The sequence below is a fragment of the Miniopterus schreibersii genome (assembly GCF_964146895.1).
Source record: "Miniopterus schreibersii genome assembly, chromosome: 6".
NCBI lineage: Eukaryota > Metazoa > Chordata > Mammalia > Chiroptera > Miniopteridae > Miniopterus > Miniopterus schreibersii.
This window is the reverse complement of record NC_138107.1, coordinates 23,696,913-23,714,744: the sequence shown is the minus strand read 5'-3', so window position 1 is coordinate 23,714,744 and position 17,832 is coordinate 23,696,913. Positions and strand designations below refer to the sequence as shown.

The 17,832-nt window shown below is 40.5% G+C and overlaps 1 protein-coding gene across 10 annotated transcripts in view; it reads left to right on the top strand.

Annotated features, from left to right (window-relative positions):
- Window positions 1-17,832, top strand: part of DST (dystonin) — a gene marked incomplete at its 5' end in the record, with an annotated part of 396,243 nt that overhangs the window by 303,360 nt on the left and 75,051 nt on the right. For all 10 annotated transcript variants that reach the window (XM_081141256.1, XM_081141254.1, XM_081141253.1 and 7 more), the window contains 3 exons: window positions 1,078-1,277; window positions 2,691-3,186; window positions 4,843-6,314. In XM_081141256.1, the coding sequence (XP_080997382.1) occupies window positions 1,078-1,277; window positions 2,691-3,186; window positions 4,843-6,314 (2,168 nt within the window). The remainder of the gene's footprint in view (window positions 1-1,077; window positions 1,278-2,690; window positions 3,187-4,842; window positions 6,315-17,832) is intronic.

The window sequence follows — 17,832 nt, the reverse complement described above, 5'->3', positions numbered from 1 at the left end:
CCAGGTCGTTTCAGTAGCTCTCAAAGTGTGTTCCTGGGAGCAGCAGCAGCACCTGGGAACTTGCTAGAAAATTTCAGGCCCCACTTCAAACCTCCTGAGTCAGAAACTCTGGGAGTGGGCCCAGCAACCTGTGTTAATCATTCCTCCAGGTGACTTTAATGTAGCTAAAGTTTGAGAGCCACTGGTCTGGGCAAACTATGATGAGGCCTAAAATGGAGTTAGGGCATTGGAAATGTAAAAGATGGGTTTAAAGTTTTAGGATTAAGGATATAGGAGAGTTAGGAGAGTCATGAGCATTCTGAATTATTGCATCTCAATGACGTGGGGGAGAGAATAACCTTTGAAAGAAATCTAAAAGTCAGAAAAGCCCACCAATTTCTGTAGGAATACAGTGAGTTTTTAAAAATTTTATTAAGTTTATTGGGGTGACGTTGGTTAATAAGATTATATAGGTTTCATATGCATAATTCTAAGATACATCATCTGTATATTGCATTGTGTGTTCACCATCCAGAGTCAAATAATGAGTTGAGTGTGTGTTTTTTTAATGTTGAGTTTAAAGGGTCGGTGGGATTTCCTAGTGTAACTTTCAAGCAGCTGGTTACTAACATGCAACTTGAATGGAAGAGAATGGTTGCCTATAGATACAAAAATTTGGTTGTCACTTGCCTAGAACTGATCATTAGAGATTTAATATTAAAGAAAAAGATTAATGTTCATTGTTCTGGCAGGTCAGTTATAGTTGAATTAACAGAGTCTAGAGGACTTCTAGAAGGAATGAGGGAGCTCAGGATCCTCTTTGCTTTAGGGAATATTCCATACTCTTCATTATCTGCTAAAATCAGATTCAAATTTACTTTCCTTTTACTTCATTTGACACACAGCCATCAGGGCCATAAAATCTGTTATCAATAAATGCAGTTCATTCTCTTAGGGTAGACTTTAATGAACTCTGTAAGAAGTTATAAATATGGAATGATAGCCATTATATATCACTCTGAGTCACATCCTGCAGTCTTCCTGTAGAGTCATGTTAAGTGTATAAAAACCAAACACCAGTTTTCCATTTTCTTTTAGACTCTAAGTGGCAAGAACTCAATCAATTAACAGTTGATAGACAACAAAAACTGGAAGAATCCTCTAATAACCTGACTCAATTCCAGACCGTAGAGGCTCAGTTAAAACAGTGGCTTGTGGAAAAAGAACTGATGGTCAGTGTTCTCGGGCCCCTGTCCATTGACCCAAATATGCTAAACACACAAAGGCAGCAGGTGCAGGTGAGTATCGCTTGACTTAACAAGACAAATGTTTTCATCACAGATATATTAGCTTTGGACAGTATGTGCTTTAGCCGCCTTCGAGCGTATTTGTAATGTTTCAGATGCCCCTAAGATACCGTCCTGAGGTTAATGAGAAACCCCAGAGAGCCAAAGCTGTGAGGCATCCCAGAGTAGTCTACTGAGCCCGGGAGTGGGTCAGGTCCCTTGATCATTTCAGTCGGATTATGGTTTGTGCAGACTCTCGTTACAGAGGGCCTTCTTTGAAGTATTAATGTGATCGTATAAGTAATAACCTTTTTATGAGAAGCTAGTATATGCTTTTTATTGTTTAGAAATTACTCCTTTGAGGTTTTGTTTATTTCGAGTATGGAAGTAGATAAAGAAACTTCTAAAACTCACGCAATACAGCCTTGATGGGGGGAGAAGCAGAAGAAGAGGGAGAGAAAGAATAAGGGAAGTGGAGAGGGAACCTTGAAACCCAGAGGGTTAGTTAGACTAGTCCGTTTATAAGCACATAAATCCACAAGGGGAGGAAAAAAAAATCCATAACAGTTAAGTCAGCCTGGCCGTACCAGCAGAAGCTCCGCTGTGGTTGCCATGAGATTTCTTTATGTGTGATTAGGGCACAATGAGAGATTTCTTTAGTGGTATTAGAGCAGTGAGGCTGATCCTGTCCGCTAAAGATACAAATCCATGTACATTTTTAATCTGAAGAGAATGGCAACAAAAGCTGCAAATAAACAGGGAGAAATAATTGCCCCCAATCTTGGTAGTCTCTTAGAGATAGATAAAATATTGTATGAAAGAAAAGGAAATGTTTGGATCGTTCGTTTTGTAATGAGAGCCAGTGCTGAGCTTGCGCATTCTGAGCAACATGACTTATTGGCTAAAACCATTATTATAAAAACTGTCAATAAATCTTATGTGAAAAGAACCTTTGTAAATCAATGCCCCGTGAGTTAATCTAGCCTAACACCCTTTGGTGTAAAATGCTGTAATTTTAAAAATCCTACAAAGGGAAAAGTACAAGTAGGAAAAACAAATTTGTGGTAGTGTGATGAGAACTTGTCCAATAGCAGGGTTTCCCTTTGTATATGAAAATTGGTACATGAATTTTTGTTCCTTTGGCCCAGACTGCTGAAAATATTTATTCCCTTTGCTTTCCCCTTTGGGGGATCTTATTTTGGGTAAAATATTATCTCTGTGAAGTATCAGAGCTTTTTGGATTACTTTAAGGTAATTGCACTGCCCTCAAAATAAAAACTAGGAAAGCAGTAACTAAATCTCAAAAATAAAAACGAGATAAATCAGTAGCATTTCTGTCTCTTTAGAAACTTAAAGCTGTGTTTTCTGCAATTAATTATTCAATAATTTGTGTGTTTATCTACCCTCATTACCTCTTCACCTTAGATTCTGCTGCAGGAATTTGATACCCGGAAACCTCAGTATGAGCAGCTCACAGCAGCTGGTCAGGGCATCCTGAGCCGACCTGGTGAACACCCCGCTTTCCATGGGATTGTGAAAGAGCAGCTAGCAGCTGTGACCCAGAAGTGGGACAGCCTAACAGGACAGTTGAGTGACAGATGTGACTGGATTGACCAAGCCATTGTTAAAAGCACACAATATCAAAGCCTGCTGAGAAGCCTTTCTGATAAACTGGGTGATCTGGATAACAAACTCAGCAGCAGTGTGGCTGTGAGCACACACCCTGATGCTATGAGCCAGCAGTTGGAAACAGCCCAAAAAGTGAAGCAGGAAATAGATCAGGAAGCGAAGCAGATAAAGGTGGCCCAGGCCCTCTGTGAGGATTTGTCAGCCCTGGTTAAAGAAGAGTACCTGAAAGCAGAACTTAGCAGGCAACTAGAGGGCATCGTAAAATCATTTAAGGAGATTGAACAAAAAGCAGGTTTGTGTCTCTTCTTTTAACACATAAATTTCCTAGAAATAGAGATCGTAGATGGCCTATTTCCAAGCTATTGCCAGTAATCTGGGACCCTAGAGAGAATCTGTCCCCATCCGGAGCGTAAGTGGAGAGGAGGCCACTCACACCACTACTGAGAGCAGGTGTGTGCATGTGCACACAATGTGAGGGTCACTCCACGCAGACAAGGGAGGGACAGTGTTGGCAAAATCCACTTAACGAAGGCCCATGAAAATTTCAGGTATTCCACGTTGATTTTTATTTTTTTTATTTTTTAAAATATATCTTTATTGATTTCAGAGAGAGGAAGGGAGAGGGAGAGAGAGAGAGAGAGAAACATCAGTGATGAGAAAGTCATTGATCTGCTGCCTCCTGCACGCCCCCGACTGGGGATCGCGCCCGCAACCCGGGCATGTGCCCTGACCGGGAATCGAACTTTGATCTCCTGGGTCCTAGGTCGATGCTTAACTGCTGAGCCGCGCCTGGCCGGACCCACATTGATTTTTAAAAGATGTAAACATTTTTGCTGTGTGACAGACTTATTTCACCAGGAAAACAGACAAATGGCCTTATTTAAAAGGCTTTGCATCATTTTTGTCATCTGCAGTTATTTTGCCTGACCCTGTCACAGAAATTCGCATTTCTAGAGAAATGGGTGAGAGAAGCATTTGGCTCTATTTTCCTCTCAGCCATTGTGGCCCTGATCCTGTGACACGTGGAGCAGTGTTTGCCAGAGGCGGCAGCAGTGAATTAGTGGACTTCAGAAGGGCCTGCCAAGGAAAAGCACATGTGACTGTTACGTCTGTCCCGTTTGAAAAGTAACACTAGGTGTCTCGCAACTAGTAAACACTCCGTTTATATTTTTTTGTCGATTGGATTTGCTTATTGATCAAAACAATCTGTTGGGCTTACACCTTTACTTTGACAGGGTATATTGATAACATTAGCTATTAAGATCATGATGATGATTATTACTGCCATGGACACTTTTATGTGACAGGCATTAAGCTAAGAACTTTACATGGACTATCCCTCAATGGCCACAACAACTTTTATTAATGTTGCCAGTTTACATTTGGGGATACGAGGCTTAGAGGGTTAACCCTTTTGCGCAGGGTTTTCCAGGCCCCGAGAGGTTGAGGCGAGACCCAAACCCATGCCACTCCTTGTGCTTCATTAAATTGTCTCCGCAATGATGTAAAAATCATAGAAGTGAGGCAGTCATATTTGATAAGAGATAGGTTTTCTATCAGCATACGTAGAACTGTGAACAGTGGTCGCGTCCACTTACGGGAGCGGAGACGACTCTGCACATCAGGCGGCGTGTGTGACTGCCCTCCACCTGTCCTCCGCCACTGCACCTTTATGCAGGTTCACTGATGCCGTCCTCTGTTGGGGACCTCTCCTCTCCCTCCCCCCTCGCCTTGACTGTCTCTTTTCTTGTTGCCGCTCCCACCTCTTGCTTCCTTTCCCCCTTTGTCAATAACTTAAGCTCACTTGCAGTTCTTATAAGTCAGCGCTGAGAAAACCCTTGCTTTTGGACAGTCCTATACATTTATTTGGTGATTTTTCCTTTTAGCTTTTCATAGGTTGTATCAGCATTTTGATGGAAAATAAACATGCCTGTGATTTCATTTTTAGAGAATCATGTCCAGCACCTTCGGTCGGCCTGTGCGAGCTCTCATCAATTTCAGCAGATGTCCAGAGATTTTCAGGCTTGGCTGGATACGAAGAAAGAAGAGCTGAACAAGTCTCACCCAATATCAGCCAAACTTGACGTCTTGGAGTCCTTAATTAAAGATCAGAAAGACTTTAGTAAAACTTTGACTACTCAGTGCAGTAGTTACGAAAGAACCATTGCGGAAGGTGAAAATCTGTTATTAAACACACAAGGGTCTGAGAAGGCAGCCTTACAGTTACAACTAAACACAATTAAAACCAATTGGGATGGATTTAATAAGCAGGTGAAAGAAAGAGAAGACAAGGTAAAAGATTCATTGGGGAAAGCCCTCAAGTATAAAGAGCATGTAGAGACTCTCCGGCCATGGATAGATAAATGTCAAAATAACCTGGAGGAGATAAAATTCTACCTGGATCCTGCTGAAACAGAGAATTCGATTGCCAAGTTAAAGTCTCTGCAGAAGGAAATGGACCAGCACTTTGGGATGGTAGAATTGCTGAACAACGCGGCCAACAGCTTGCTCAGTGCCTGTGAGACAGATAAGGAGGTCGTTACAGATGAGAATAAATCACTGAACCAGAAGGTCGACATGGTCACTGAACAACTTCACAGTAAGAAATTCTCTTTGGAGAACATGGCCCAGAAGTTTAAAGAGTTTCAAGAAGTGTCCAAAGAAGCTAAAAGGCAGCTTCAGTGTGCAAAGGAACAGCTAGATGTCTATGATTCCCTAGGACCCCAGGCTTACAGTAACAAACACCTGACCATGTTGCAGACTCAGCAGAAATCTCTTCAGGCCTTGAAGCAACAGGTAGATTTGGCCAAGGGACTTGCACAGGACCTTGTGGTGGAAGCCTCAGACTCCAAGGGAGCCTCTGATCTTTTATTACAAGTAGAAACCTTAGCTCAAGAGCATAATGCCCTAAGTCAGCAGGTTGATGAGAAGTGTTCATTCTTAGAAACCAAGCTTCAGGGCATCGGGCATTTCCAGAATACCATCCGAGAAATGTTTTCTCAGTTTGCAGAGTATGATGATGAACTGGATAGCATGGCCCCAGTGGGAAGAGATGTGGAAACGTTGCAAAAGCAAAAGGAGGCTATTACGGCCTTTCTGAAGAAACTGGAAGCTCTCATAGCTAACAACGACAATGCCAACAAAACCTGCAAGATGATGCTGGCCACAGAAGAAACCTCTCCTGATCTTGTGGGAATCAAAAGGGACTTGGAGGCTTTAAGCAAACAGTGCAAAAAGTTGCTGGACCGAGCACAAGCCAGAGAAGAGCAGGTTGAAGGGACAGTTGAGCGTCTTGGTGAATTCTACAGCAAGTTGAAGGAATTTTCTATTCTGCTTCAGAAGGCCGAAGAACTTGAGGAGTCTCAAGGCCCTGTAGCTATGGAAACAGAGACCATCAACCAACAGCTTAATGTGTTCAAGGTAGGGAATTCTTCATTTTTACTGAGCACTCTTATTAAAGGAAATTTTTCACTGTTGTAGAAAGGAGATTGTCTCCTTTGTAGAACCTTCTCATATGACTGTCACGCAGTGTTTGTACTTGAATGAGTATAAATGGGGGGAATATCCAGGCACATGGGGCACTTCCCAGCTTCCTGGGGACCTGGGCCCTGATGGGGTACGGCCTGACATGATACAAAGAGGTCAAAAGGGTGCTTGAAAAGTTCCAGCACTTTTCCATGAAGCCTGAAACTGACATCATGGAGTCCATTTATTATATCATGCACACTGACATCTGGAGGGACCAGAGCCGTGGTTTGAACTCTGCTGCAGAGGCCATTCCATAACATGAAAAGCTTGTTCTCTTCATGTTTGTCTCCCAGCATTTTCTTTAGCGGTGAATTATAGTCTTTTCCTGCTCTTTCTTTTTTATGGTCTTCTTATCCTTCTTAATTGAATTTGGTTTTGTAAACTTTTTTCTTCCAAGAGTTCATATTTTTGAAGAGCGGAGTTCCATGTTGTAATCCTGGTTTTATAAAATAAAGATCTTGGGCTCATGCCCTAGGGGATTAGGAGTAAATTATTTTTTGATTGGACGATAGGCTCCTCAATGCCGAGGAATGTCTGCCACTTGATAGCACTCAGTGGTGCTTAATGAATGAAACATTAAGTAAAAATGGTGGGCCTGGTTCATTGTCACTAGAGGTGGCCTCATTTATGAGAGTAAGCACAGAAGTTGCATCTCAACAGGGGGCAAAGATAGGTCCATCCCTGCACAGAGAAGTTCCTAAATATCAAGCATTTGCTGCACGGGACTCAAGAACTGTTAGGGTTGGCACAGATCCTGTTCTATTTATGAGGTATGTTTTACTTTCCAACAGAGGCCAGTGCGGTGAGGAGTCCCACCATTAGCGCTTAAGGATAAAATAAGGCCAAATAAAAACAGAATTTGCAAAGCCACAAATTGTTTCCCATGAGAAACGAGTGTAAATGACATGGACTTCTAAATTCTGCACTTTTATATTTGACATAGTGTTTCCCTTGCTCATCCTTAATAACAGTCATCTGGGTGACTGGATTTAAAAAACTTCAAAATCACTTTATTTTCTTCTTCTTACTATTATGGTTATTTGCTGTTTTATAAAGTGCCTTAGAAGCCCGGTACCTTCAGGGCTTCAACATCTGTGATTTTATATTTAGATCTTGATTCTTAAAGGTGGAGGAAACTACCTCCTGTTGACTTGAGTTCCTTCATTACCCTGTCAAACTGCCATACTTCTGATTTGCAAAGTAAAGATTTCATAGGAGAGAATTCTGTATGAGAAAAGCCGAGTTTTGTGGCTGTTGCTGCCCCTGATCCTGGGGGAGAGCTTGAGGAGTGGTGAGTCTTCTTCTGATCAGAAACGTTGGAATTTTCTGTAAAACGTGGACAAAACTTGAAAGCTTAAGGGACGGTAACCAAGTTGTCTTTTTACTCAGGAAATTTAAGCATGTTTAGTGCCTTTGTGAAACATGTTCACTTCTCTAGATTTCCTGTGAATTTGTGTTGAAAAAAACAATCAATCAGGTTTCTTCATTTCCCTCCACTACTTCAACTACCTGTGAGAAAATGGGCCAAAGGAACGGTGCTACTGCACGAGGTCAGGGGGAAATGTGGCTCTCCGTGGCAGGATTCTTTTGAGAGTAAGAAAAGGCAAGACATAGGAGGAGCCCTTTCACCATTGCACTGAAAGTGTTTTGCAAACTGAAAAGTGCTAAATTTAGCATCATTACCATCAATGGTTACAGAGATTGTTTTATTGGATTGTGAAGGAAAATAAACCACTTAGCGTGCTGTGTCTGTCTGTTCTCTGATATCTTTGGAGGGAGTTGATTGACTTTAATGACATTCAGTAATAAAGAATATCATGACATACCATCAGTGTCTTGAGACCCAGTGACTCAACTAAAAGTTTCCAAGTGGACAAATCATCTGCATTTAAATACAGTCCAGTGTCATAGGTAAAAAAAGAACAAGACTGTTATTATAGTAAATAATGCGGTAATTTATACAATCACTAACTCTGTTTATGTGTGTGTGTGTGCTCGACCTCTAAAATGTAGCATGTACAACAGTGAACACTTATTATGTGTCAAGCATGTTTCTAAACTCTTTGCCTTAATCCTGTTAACAGTCAGGAGAGGTGGGTGCTCTTCTTATCCCCGTTTTACTGTAAGGAAGCTGAGACCCAGGTAGGTACAGTGACTTGCCCAAGGTCACACGAGTAGTAAATGCGAGAGCCTGGATGTTTAGACGGAAATAAGGCAGTGTTTTGTGTCAGCTTTACTTATCATGTTGCAATCTGATATTTTCTCTGGGAAATTTTCAGCTCATCTTTGCTGTGACCTAATTTGGGTGGCCCGAATGGCAGCCACTGTTCACTTTAATCCAAAACACCAGGAACACCCTTTGAAGGAAAAAGCTCTATTAAGCAGGCTGCTATGAGTGACATGAGATAAACGTGTATGAAATTGCCCTAGAGACTGATACGTAGATGCTGTGATGACCAGGAGGAATCAAACATTTCATTGTCTTAGTGATTGTATCTTAAGTGATAAATTAGGTTACCATTCAGATCCTAGTTTAGTTTATGTTGAGCATTAGGCTTTTGTTGAATATTAGTTTTAACATAATATTTTAGAAAGATTTAAAAAAAAATTTAAGTGGAATAATTTGTATTGAGTGGAAAACTAATAGTGTTGCTAAAAAAAAAAAAAAAAAGAAGCAAACTGCTAATTCTTCTAATTTCTAAAAATAAAACTGAAAAGCACTGAAGGTATTTTTATCATAGACTTCAAAGTATAATCCTGTTTGACATTACTCTTTTTGGGAGATGTAGCTTAACCTAATGTCACCGATAAAATCTTATAACAGTTTTTAAAAATATAAAATAAACTGCCTTTAGAGTTGGACTAAAACTTAATAATAGCTATTACCCGGTTCCTCAGTAGGGGGTGCCTTATATTCACTAGGAACTTAATGGGTTATTTAAAGTAGGTAGGTAGGACAGACTTTCTCAGTTTCCATTTCTCCCCTAAAACATAACCTAAGAAGTAACAGTTAATATCCTTGAAAGGACAAAATTAATTCATATTTAAGATACTAATCCAGACATAATAATTAAAAATAAATGCTGTTCTGAACCACATGTTCTAATTCACTGTCAGTGAAAACTATTCTAAGTTTTGAAAATAGATTCGTATTACCTTTTGTGTTAGGTTAAAGTTTTTGAACTATTTTGATTGTGTAAGTTCTGTTTACCATACGTTTTTCTAAGTATTAGTCATTGGACTAAAATGTCTGAAGTGCGAGGTGTTTTCTATTACTGTTGATAACTCAAAAGTACTGTTTTTTTACTTACACTTTGCTATTATTACATCAGATTCTATGCACACTGTCATAAATTCTGAGGCAGAAAGTAAAAAAGTCCTTTGGTGTTCCCCCGTCCCTACGTCCTGTTGAAGACTCCTAGGTCAAGATTATCTTCAAATCTAATCTATATTATTAAGTAATATTAATGTTTCCACATTTTTATTTATCAAGGAAATATGTAACCAGCCATATACAGGGAACATGCCCTGGCAATTCCAATGATGTCATCAACAGCCAATCAGATTTTCTGATTATCATGAAGTAATCATTTTCACCATATTGATTTGATTTAATTTCTGTGAAGATCAAAGAAACTTGATGTTTTAAACGACATGTACAGTCACATTCTAGCTAAATATACACCCCTTCCCACCTCTATCTAGGCCATGGTAAAAAGTCTTGACTCAGAACCTGCTGTTTATTTCTGCCTCGATTGCAATTCATTTTGTCCCCACACAAAAAAATAAATATCACTGGTACAAGTCTCTCTGAAACAAAAATATTTATTTTTTATTTTCAAAATGAAAATAGCATTATATAGAACAGAGAATTTTTAAGCCAAGTCAAAACCACAAAGACCAGAACACATTCCTAATGATACTGTAATAAATTTCCTCTGGTCCAGGTGGAGACATGTTTAACCTTGGCATCATCACTTGAGTATGGATCAACTGAAATGCCAGGTATCATGAGGCTAGAGGAGCCAAGTAGTTTCAGCACTATTTGTAAATAATTTTGCTGAAATAAATTTGCAAATATCTTAAGATATTTATGATGACCTTAAAACAGCCTCTGTGATAACACCATATTTTTAAAAATCAAATTAAACTATCCAAAAAATGCTTTAATAGCAGTTTTAAAGTGTGCCCATATTGTTATATAGAGGGAGGTCAATGATGAATTGCTCTCCATTTTTGTGAGAGCAAGGAGAAATTAAATAAAGCTGTTGCAGAAGAGGTTTCTGATAGGGAAAAATAAATTCTTACTTGACTGGATTTTTTGTTAATGAGAGTATATTAGCAAGGAGGTTGTGTGATACCTTCTGGTATTTTTAAAGGTGAAAATATTTTCACAACAGAAACTGTAACTTGATACATGGGCATTAGAGGAAGTTCACATTATTTAAACAGCTATATCAAAGTGGCATTTAAGATTTTGGGAAGAAAGAATATCACTTGTGATGGGCAAGAGAGAAGCCCCACCGAAGCAGAGACTACACCAAGCTACTGTTACCGGAGAGATGAGGAGACCTTGGTTCTTGTCTTCTTAAGGGAAAGATTGCAATCAAGAGACAAAGTGTAGAAAAGCAAGCAATAATTTGACTGCAACAAAAATATACTTAGGACAGTGAAACAAGGAAGAGCATAGAATACGTAACAGGAGAGCCTAGGCTGGGCTGCTTTGGGTCACTGAAAAGTCAGAAGGGGGAAAAGGAGGCCTTGGAAACAGGTTCAGGGACCTTGGAGACAAGTTCAGGAGGTAAGCCTGGATGAGCTGTCGCTGCCCATTGGTCCCCTGGTTGCCAAGTCTTATGGCGTCCCCTTGGAGTAATGGAGATGGTGCTGGTGTCCTTTGTCCTGAGCATATTTATCTCTTTCTTGCAGGCCGGGGGAAGTGTTAGGGGAGTTCTCAGGGGAGTGTCTCAATAGAATATTCATCAGCCTTTCAGGTGTGCTCTTTCAGGGTTGTCATCTCCACTGATTTGTCTGTGCCAGGGCAGGGGGTCATTAGTCAATGTAGCTGGTCCTGAGGCAGCCACAGCAGTCACTTGTCTGGTTTTGCTGCTTTTCTGGGCCTGGGGCTGAGATAGAGCTGAGGTCTAGATGGTATCTTCAGGGCGGAAAAGGTTCTAAACTGCATGACTAGCTATGCCAGGGGAGAATAAATTACCCTGGGGGTGAGGTTCTTGTATTCCCAGTATTGCCCTTTGCTAGGCACCCGGGGCTTTCTGCCCTGGTGAGTCTCTGTGCCTGGTCCATTGTCCTTGCCCTGCTCGTGTCTGTCTAACTACCTGTATAACATTACTAAGAGCAGGAGCGAGTCTGCCGTGTGGTATTAGTAATACCTCATGCTGTCACCTGCAGTGTCGGCATAACAGGTGGGTGCTCTTTCCTGCACCGCACAAGAATATGCTGTGCTGCTCCGAAAGGGCTGTCCAGAGGGCACTTGGCAATGTGGGCTCTCTTTCCACTTTTGCTGTTAACTAACGCTGTGACTCTATGTTACATAGCCTCTCAACTTCTTTTACTTCATTTAAGATTGAGGAATGAAAATAGGTTGTTCAAGGGTAGTTCCTGCCAAAGATTTTACAAGATTTGTATTTGTTGTTGTTATCAGGATAATCCTGTATCACCAATTTTAAAGTGATCCCTTAAAAAGCATCAAACTGTATTTGTTACCTTACTGTCATCATCACAGGCCTCCCTTAGATAAAGGATACTTACAACATTTATTTAACTAATGTGGAAAGTTGCTTAAAGGTGTGTCTATGTCTGTGTGTGAGAGAGATAGAGAAGAATTTGCTTTGTTGTTAATTTGACCTGTAAATGTTTTTTAAATATTTATCTAGGTCTTTACTCAGTCATGAACTAATAACCTAGGGTAGGTCAGTGCTGTGATTGTAAATGAAGTGAAAAGCTTTTGGAGACATTCAAGAACCAGGATACCCCAGAAAATGTCTGTGTTCACATCCTGTTCCTTACATATCTTCCTTAATTTCAAAATTACTTTTATTTCTTTTGTCAGTGTTTTAATATGAAAAGTGTTTTCAGGTTTTGTTTGGTTTGGTTTTTGTTTCTCTGAAGGAAATTAAATGGGGTCATTAACATGCATATGGGTTTTGCTTGCTGGATGGCTTTTTAAAAAATCAACTTTTCGAAGTTATATATACATATATCATATATTTCAATGAATAATGTTTACATATAGAATCATTTTGTGTTACATAGAATATTTTTTATCCACTGTCACCTGAATTAGCATACTGAAGATGGGGGGGAAACATAGTCTTAGTAGTATTGTAGTAACTTACAGGGAGACTAGCAAGTGCTTATTAAAGATACTTCTCATCAAGATCAGACAATGAATCCATTAAGAGTTTCTGAATTTGTTTGCTTTTGTGGTGGGGTCTGAATAGCCTACTTTCTATTAAATATAAACTATTTTCCAGTGAAATAAGTAGCTATTGTATATTCATCTGATGATTATCCCCATTAACCCTTTTAGCCATTTGTGAGGAATTCTATTAATTTGAAGACTAAAAATATAGGATGCTTTCAGTTTTCATTAGCTAATGGTCTGTTTTAGAAAGAATAAGAGAAATTGTTGCTCCTGAGGCCGATTTTTGTACTCACAGCAAAAAAAACATCTCTCTTCTTTGGCTTCTAATCGAGATTTCAGGAGCTATTGGGCCAGGAGAATACTTTTGTCAGTTTTCATGAATAGTGTTTCATTTAATCACACAGACATTTTCCCACTTAATTACACAATGAATTTCTTAATATCGCCAATCTTTCAGCTGTAAAACCTACATGTTTCAGTTGATAAAATTAGCCTTTTAACTTCTCTGTGAAGTGGATTGTTGTACTTGGTGGTAAGATTTTTCAGGGACTTCCTTTTTTAAAGATTTAACTTAACTTTGGAAATATAAAATGAGCAAGTGTTCTATCTTGCTTATAATTCAATTAGTTTTTGTGCACTTTTCCAAGATCATCTTCCTTTAGAACATACTTTAGCTAGATCACATCTAGTAGACTATGCAAAGTAAGTAATGCAGTGAGAAAATTTAACATTGTATGAAATAATAGTGGTAACAGTTTTTTAGAAAATTTTGGTCACTGTATTTCTCTCATGAAAATGTGAGAGCTCTAGATATCATGATTAATAATTAACACAGTTTAATACATCTTGGTTTTATTAACATCAGAGACAATAATATTTAAAATAGTTGTATAAACTAAATTTGGGAGGAAAAAGTAAACCAGTCTAGTTCTGTTCTAAATATAATTTCTTTCATGTTATCTAGATACTTCTTTGGAATGTGGTTTCAAGTAACAAGATATATATAAAATTGTCATAAATATATATAATTGTCAAAAATAACATATATATGTGTTATTGTCCTAAATACCGATATAATAGTGCAAGTTTTAACTTGAATCATACCATTTATAGAATTAGTCAAAATCAGTTTGATAAAATAGGAATTCAGTTGTTAAATAAATGGCATATACTTAAACATAATCAACTAGAGGACATTTTTCCATAGCACTCCCTACTTGCAAACTGTGTTTTCTCATTCATATTTTCCATTGTCCTGTAAGTTGTGCGAGGACAGTGACACTTCATCAGTGTTTTGCCAGTGCCGGTCATGGGGTTTGGCAGATAGCACTGTTTGATGAATGGTTGAATTTATGAATGAATGACCTTTGTAGTTTTAAAAATGTACTATCCACCTGAAATGTGAGGTTACATATTGCTCTTACATATTGCTCTGACTGATGACTCAGAGTTAGAGTGTAAGGTAGACTGAATTAGGCCATTCTTATGAAAAGTTCTGTGAGTATCTTAGAATGTTTAGAGAAAGGGCACTCATCCACATTTCATGGAAACTTGATTATTAATATTGCCATGAATAAGTAGCTTTCTAGGCTTACATGTCAAGATAGTGGCAGTTGGGTCCTGGCTGGTGTGGCACAGTGGTTAGAGCGTTGGCCCACGCACCGAAGGGTCACGGGTTCACTTCCCATCAAGGGCATGTACCTGGGTTGCAGAGTCAATCCCTGCCTCAACCAGGCTGTGTGGGAGGCAACCAGTCGATGTCTCTCTCTCTCTCATAGATGTCTCTCTCACATCTATGTCTCCCTCCCTTTCCCTCCCTCCCTCTCCCTCCCTCCCTCTGTCTCTAAAAAAAAAAATCAATGGAAAAAATATCCTCAGGTGAGGATTAACAACAGCAACAACAACAAAAAGATAGTGGCAGTTGGTAGTAAAAGACTTAATCTCTCTTCATTCCTGGCCAAGTGCTCAACCCACTGTTCAGACATGGTAACTTGTGTGCATGTTTTTCTTTCTCTCATTGTCAGCACCTCAGAACAGTCTGTGTGCTTGAACTCCATAGGATCAAGTGCTTGTTGAAATATTTCACTTCTTGTCTATGAAAAATGGGCATTGATATTGTGATATTGATGGATATTTTATTTTTTTCTTTATAGATAGCTATATATATTTTTTCCAACTTGATGACCACATACTGAATTGTATCTAATTGTTGAATGGGTATGTTACTTATAAAGTTCTGGCTATGCATAGATTTTTTGAAAAGTATTTAATTTTTAGGTTTGTAAAAATAGTTTTCGAATAATGTTTTCTCATTAAAGGTACAAAAGTTCTCTACTACGTCTTTTCTGTAAAAGTATCAGAGAAAGTATAAGGTTGTTTTTGCTAGAACTTCCTTCTTCGCTTGGGGTCTGTGCAGTTTTATTTATGTTCAATTGTTATTTTGTGAGACTGAGAAAAGAGATCTGCCCTCACTTATAACTCTATCTGCTACTCTGGCAGTGTTGCTTATTTTGTAAAATAAAAGGATGGATAGATTTGATTTTATTTATATAAGAGTATTAATTTTCCCCCCAAAGGCTAAGGCTTGCCTTGCTGAATTTATTTCCAAACAGTATTTTAAGAGTGTTTGTTCAGTAGATAAAAACCCGTGCATGTGATTTTGTTTATGAAATATCTGGAGTCACTTACTGCTCTTGCTCTGTTAACCTCAAGAGGACTGCATGGTTATTAGTAACTACTAATATTCATGTCAGCGGTGCCCGGGGCACCCTGCCATAGGAATAATTTACCCTGGAGAACAGTTAGACTTGAACTTGAGTGTTAAGAAGGAGCGACACAACGCCCGACTTCAAAGCGACCCGCGCTTCCCACGGCAGATCTTACGGAGCCTGCAGCTGCACGGGGGGAGTGTGGTTTCCACGGAAGGGCAGGAACCTGTTAGCTCTTTCTCTCTCATTTTAATATTCAAATGAGCCCTGTCACCGGACACGCTCAGAAATGATCCCCCCCCCCCGCGGAGCTCCTGGTGTCAGGTTCAGCCCTGCCAGCCCTGCGTATCCCTCCCTCCCCTGAACTGGGTGCCGCGCGTCGGGGCGCCGCTGAACCCGAGCTGCCCCTCTCCCCAGCGGGTCTGCTCTGCGCTGATGTCACCAGCGAGCTGTTGCATTGCAGCCTCCCGGCCTCTAGGTTCCTCCCCCTGAAACCGCTCGCCGGCTCGGAGGAGAGGCCGCGAGTCAGAAGGAAAGATGCCGGCGAAGTTGGGTCGCGGGAGCGCGTAGCGGCGGCGGGGGAGGTGCGGAGCGGAGCGCGGCGCGGCGGGCGCGGAGCCGATGCTGCCCGGGCGCGAGCGGGCACCGGACGCGCCTGCCCGGCCCCGCCGCCCCAGGAGCCGGGCGCCGCGCGGGGGGTCCCCGCTGGACTTCCTTCTGGGCCTCCTGCGCCGCCACCTCTGCAGAGCTGCGGCTGTAGCTAAAATGAAAGACAAACCGCGGCCACCGTTGGTCAGTTTCAAAGGACACGGTAGTCTCGGTGTTGAGCCTGAATGTGAATGACGCTGCCGGTGCCTTAGAGGGAACGCGGAGCTCTTCTTGCTGCAGTTGCCTCAGGTGGAATAAGCCTTCCTAAAGAGGATCAGATAAGACTTTGGAAAAATGGCTTTTTTTTTCTTCTTTTTTTTTTAAGGAGAGTTTATAGAACACCATGCTTTCTAAACTGTTTACTTTCAACAGTTGCTGGATTGTACTGACCTTGCTGTCCAAAAGTATAATTTTTTTTCCCCTTTGGGTAGTTCTGACTAGCCTCAGAGACGCTTAATATGGGAAGAAAAACTGCCGTTTGAATCCAGATTATTTATAGCTGCTCCCCCCCCCAAAAAAAAAGGAAAACAAAAATTTTACTTTCTTACAGCATTAGACTTGTTTTTCTCTGAAGATCTGTTCTGTGCCTTGAGCTGACAATACATGGTCCCTGTGTTTGTCTTTTAAGTTTCTGAAGCGTGGTTTATTTATAAAGGAGATGAAGTTTTGCAAGCCATCTCTAAGTGGATTACAGTTAACCAGAGCTCTGCCTAAATTAGCATTCGGCCTGTTAAAATGCTTGCTCATTTGGAAATTTTAATCTGGAAATCTCAGATGCAAAATTAGACTAAAAAGGGAAATGAACTGACAACGGAATGTTCTGTTTGAGCCACTGTTAAGTGTGTGTTTGTTTCCCCCCCCCCCCCCCTGTGTTTTTGGAGTATGTGAAAGGGAACTTTGGGGAAAGGGGGAGGAAGGAGATTTCTGCTCTGTGTTCTTGATGCACTTTATTTTTTAGAATCATTCTAAAAACTACCAGGTAAAAGGATAGTTGCATTGGGACTGACGCACTGATGATGACCTTAAACACCTCATGTATTACGGCATATGTTCTCTGAGCGTGTGTCTTTATGCTAAAGACACTCTATAGTTCTGTTCAGAGACACACTTTTTCGGAAGATGCTTTGCCTTATTTCTTATTTTCTGTTTCAAGAGCTGCAATATTTGTTTTAACTTTCTACAAAATGGGGAAGCCACTCAGCAGGCCAGACTGTTTACGTCAGAATCCCCCGTGCGTAGGGAAGGGCGAAGAAGAGGAGGACCTGAACATTGAAGACTGTTACGTCCCGCAGCGGTCCATCTATGACACGGTTAGGCTGAACGAACAGATAGACTCCGGTTCGAAAGGTAGCCTGTCTTCCAGGCATTTTGGAGATCGGACTTTACCCTACAGTCACAGGACACTGGATGTTAGTTCTTTATGCTCCAACGGTGCCCTTGCTTCTTCCCATGCGCTCGAGCTGAGAGGCCGGGAAGCGCACACACTAGATGAAAAGATGATCTTTGATGCGCTCAAACTAAATAGCGATATCATTCGAACCACAGGATTGCCCAAAGCCAAATCTCACGCCGAAAAGAAAGAGCATAGGCGGTCATGGCGAATGTTTGTCCCAGCCAATTTTATGGATTATGCAAACAAAAGTGAAAGCTCCTTTGTTGAACCTACTGATCC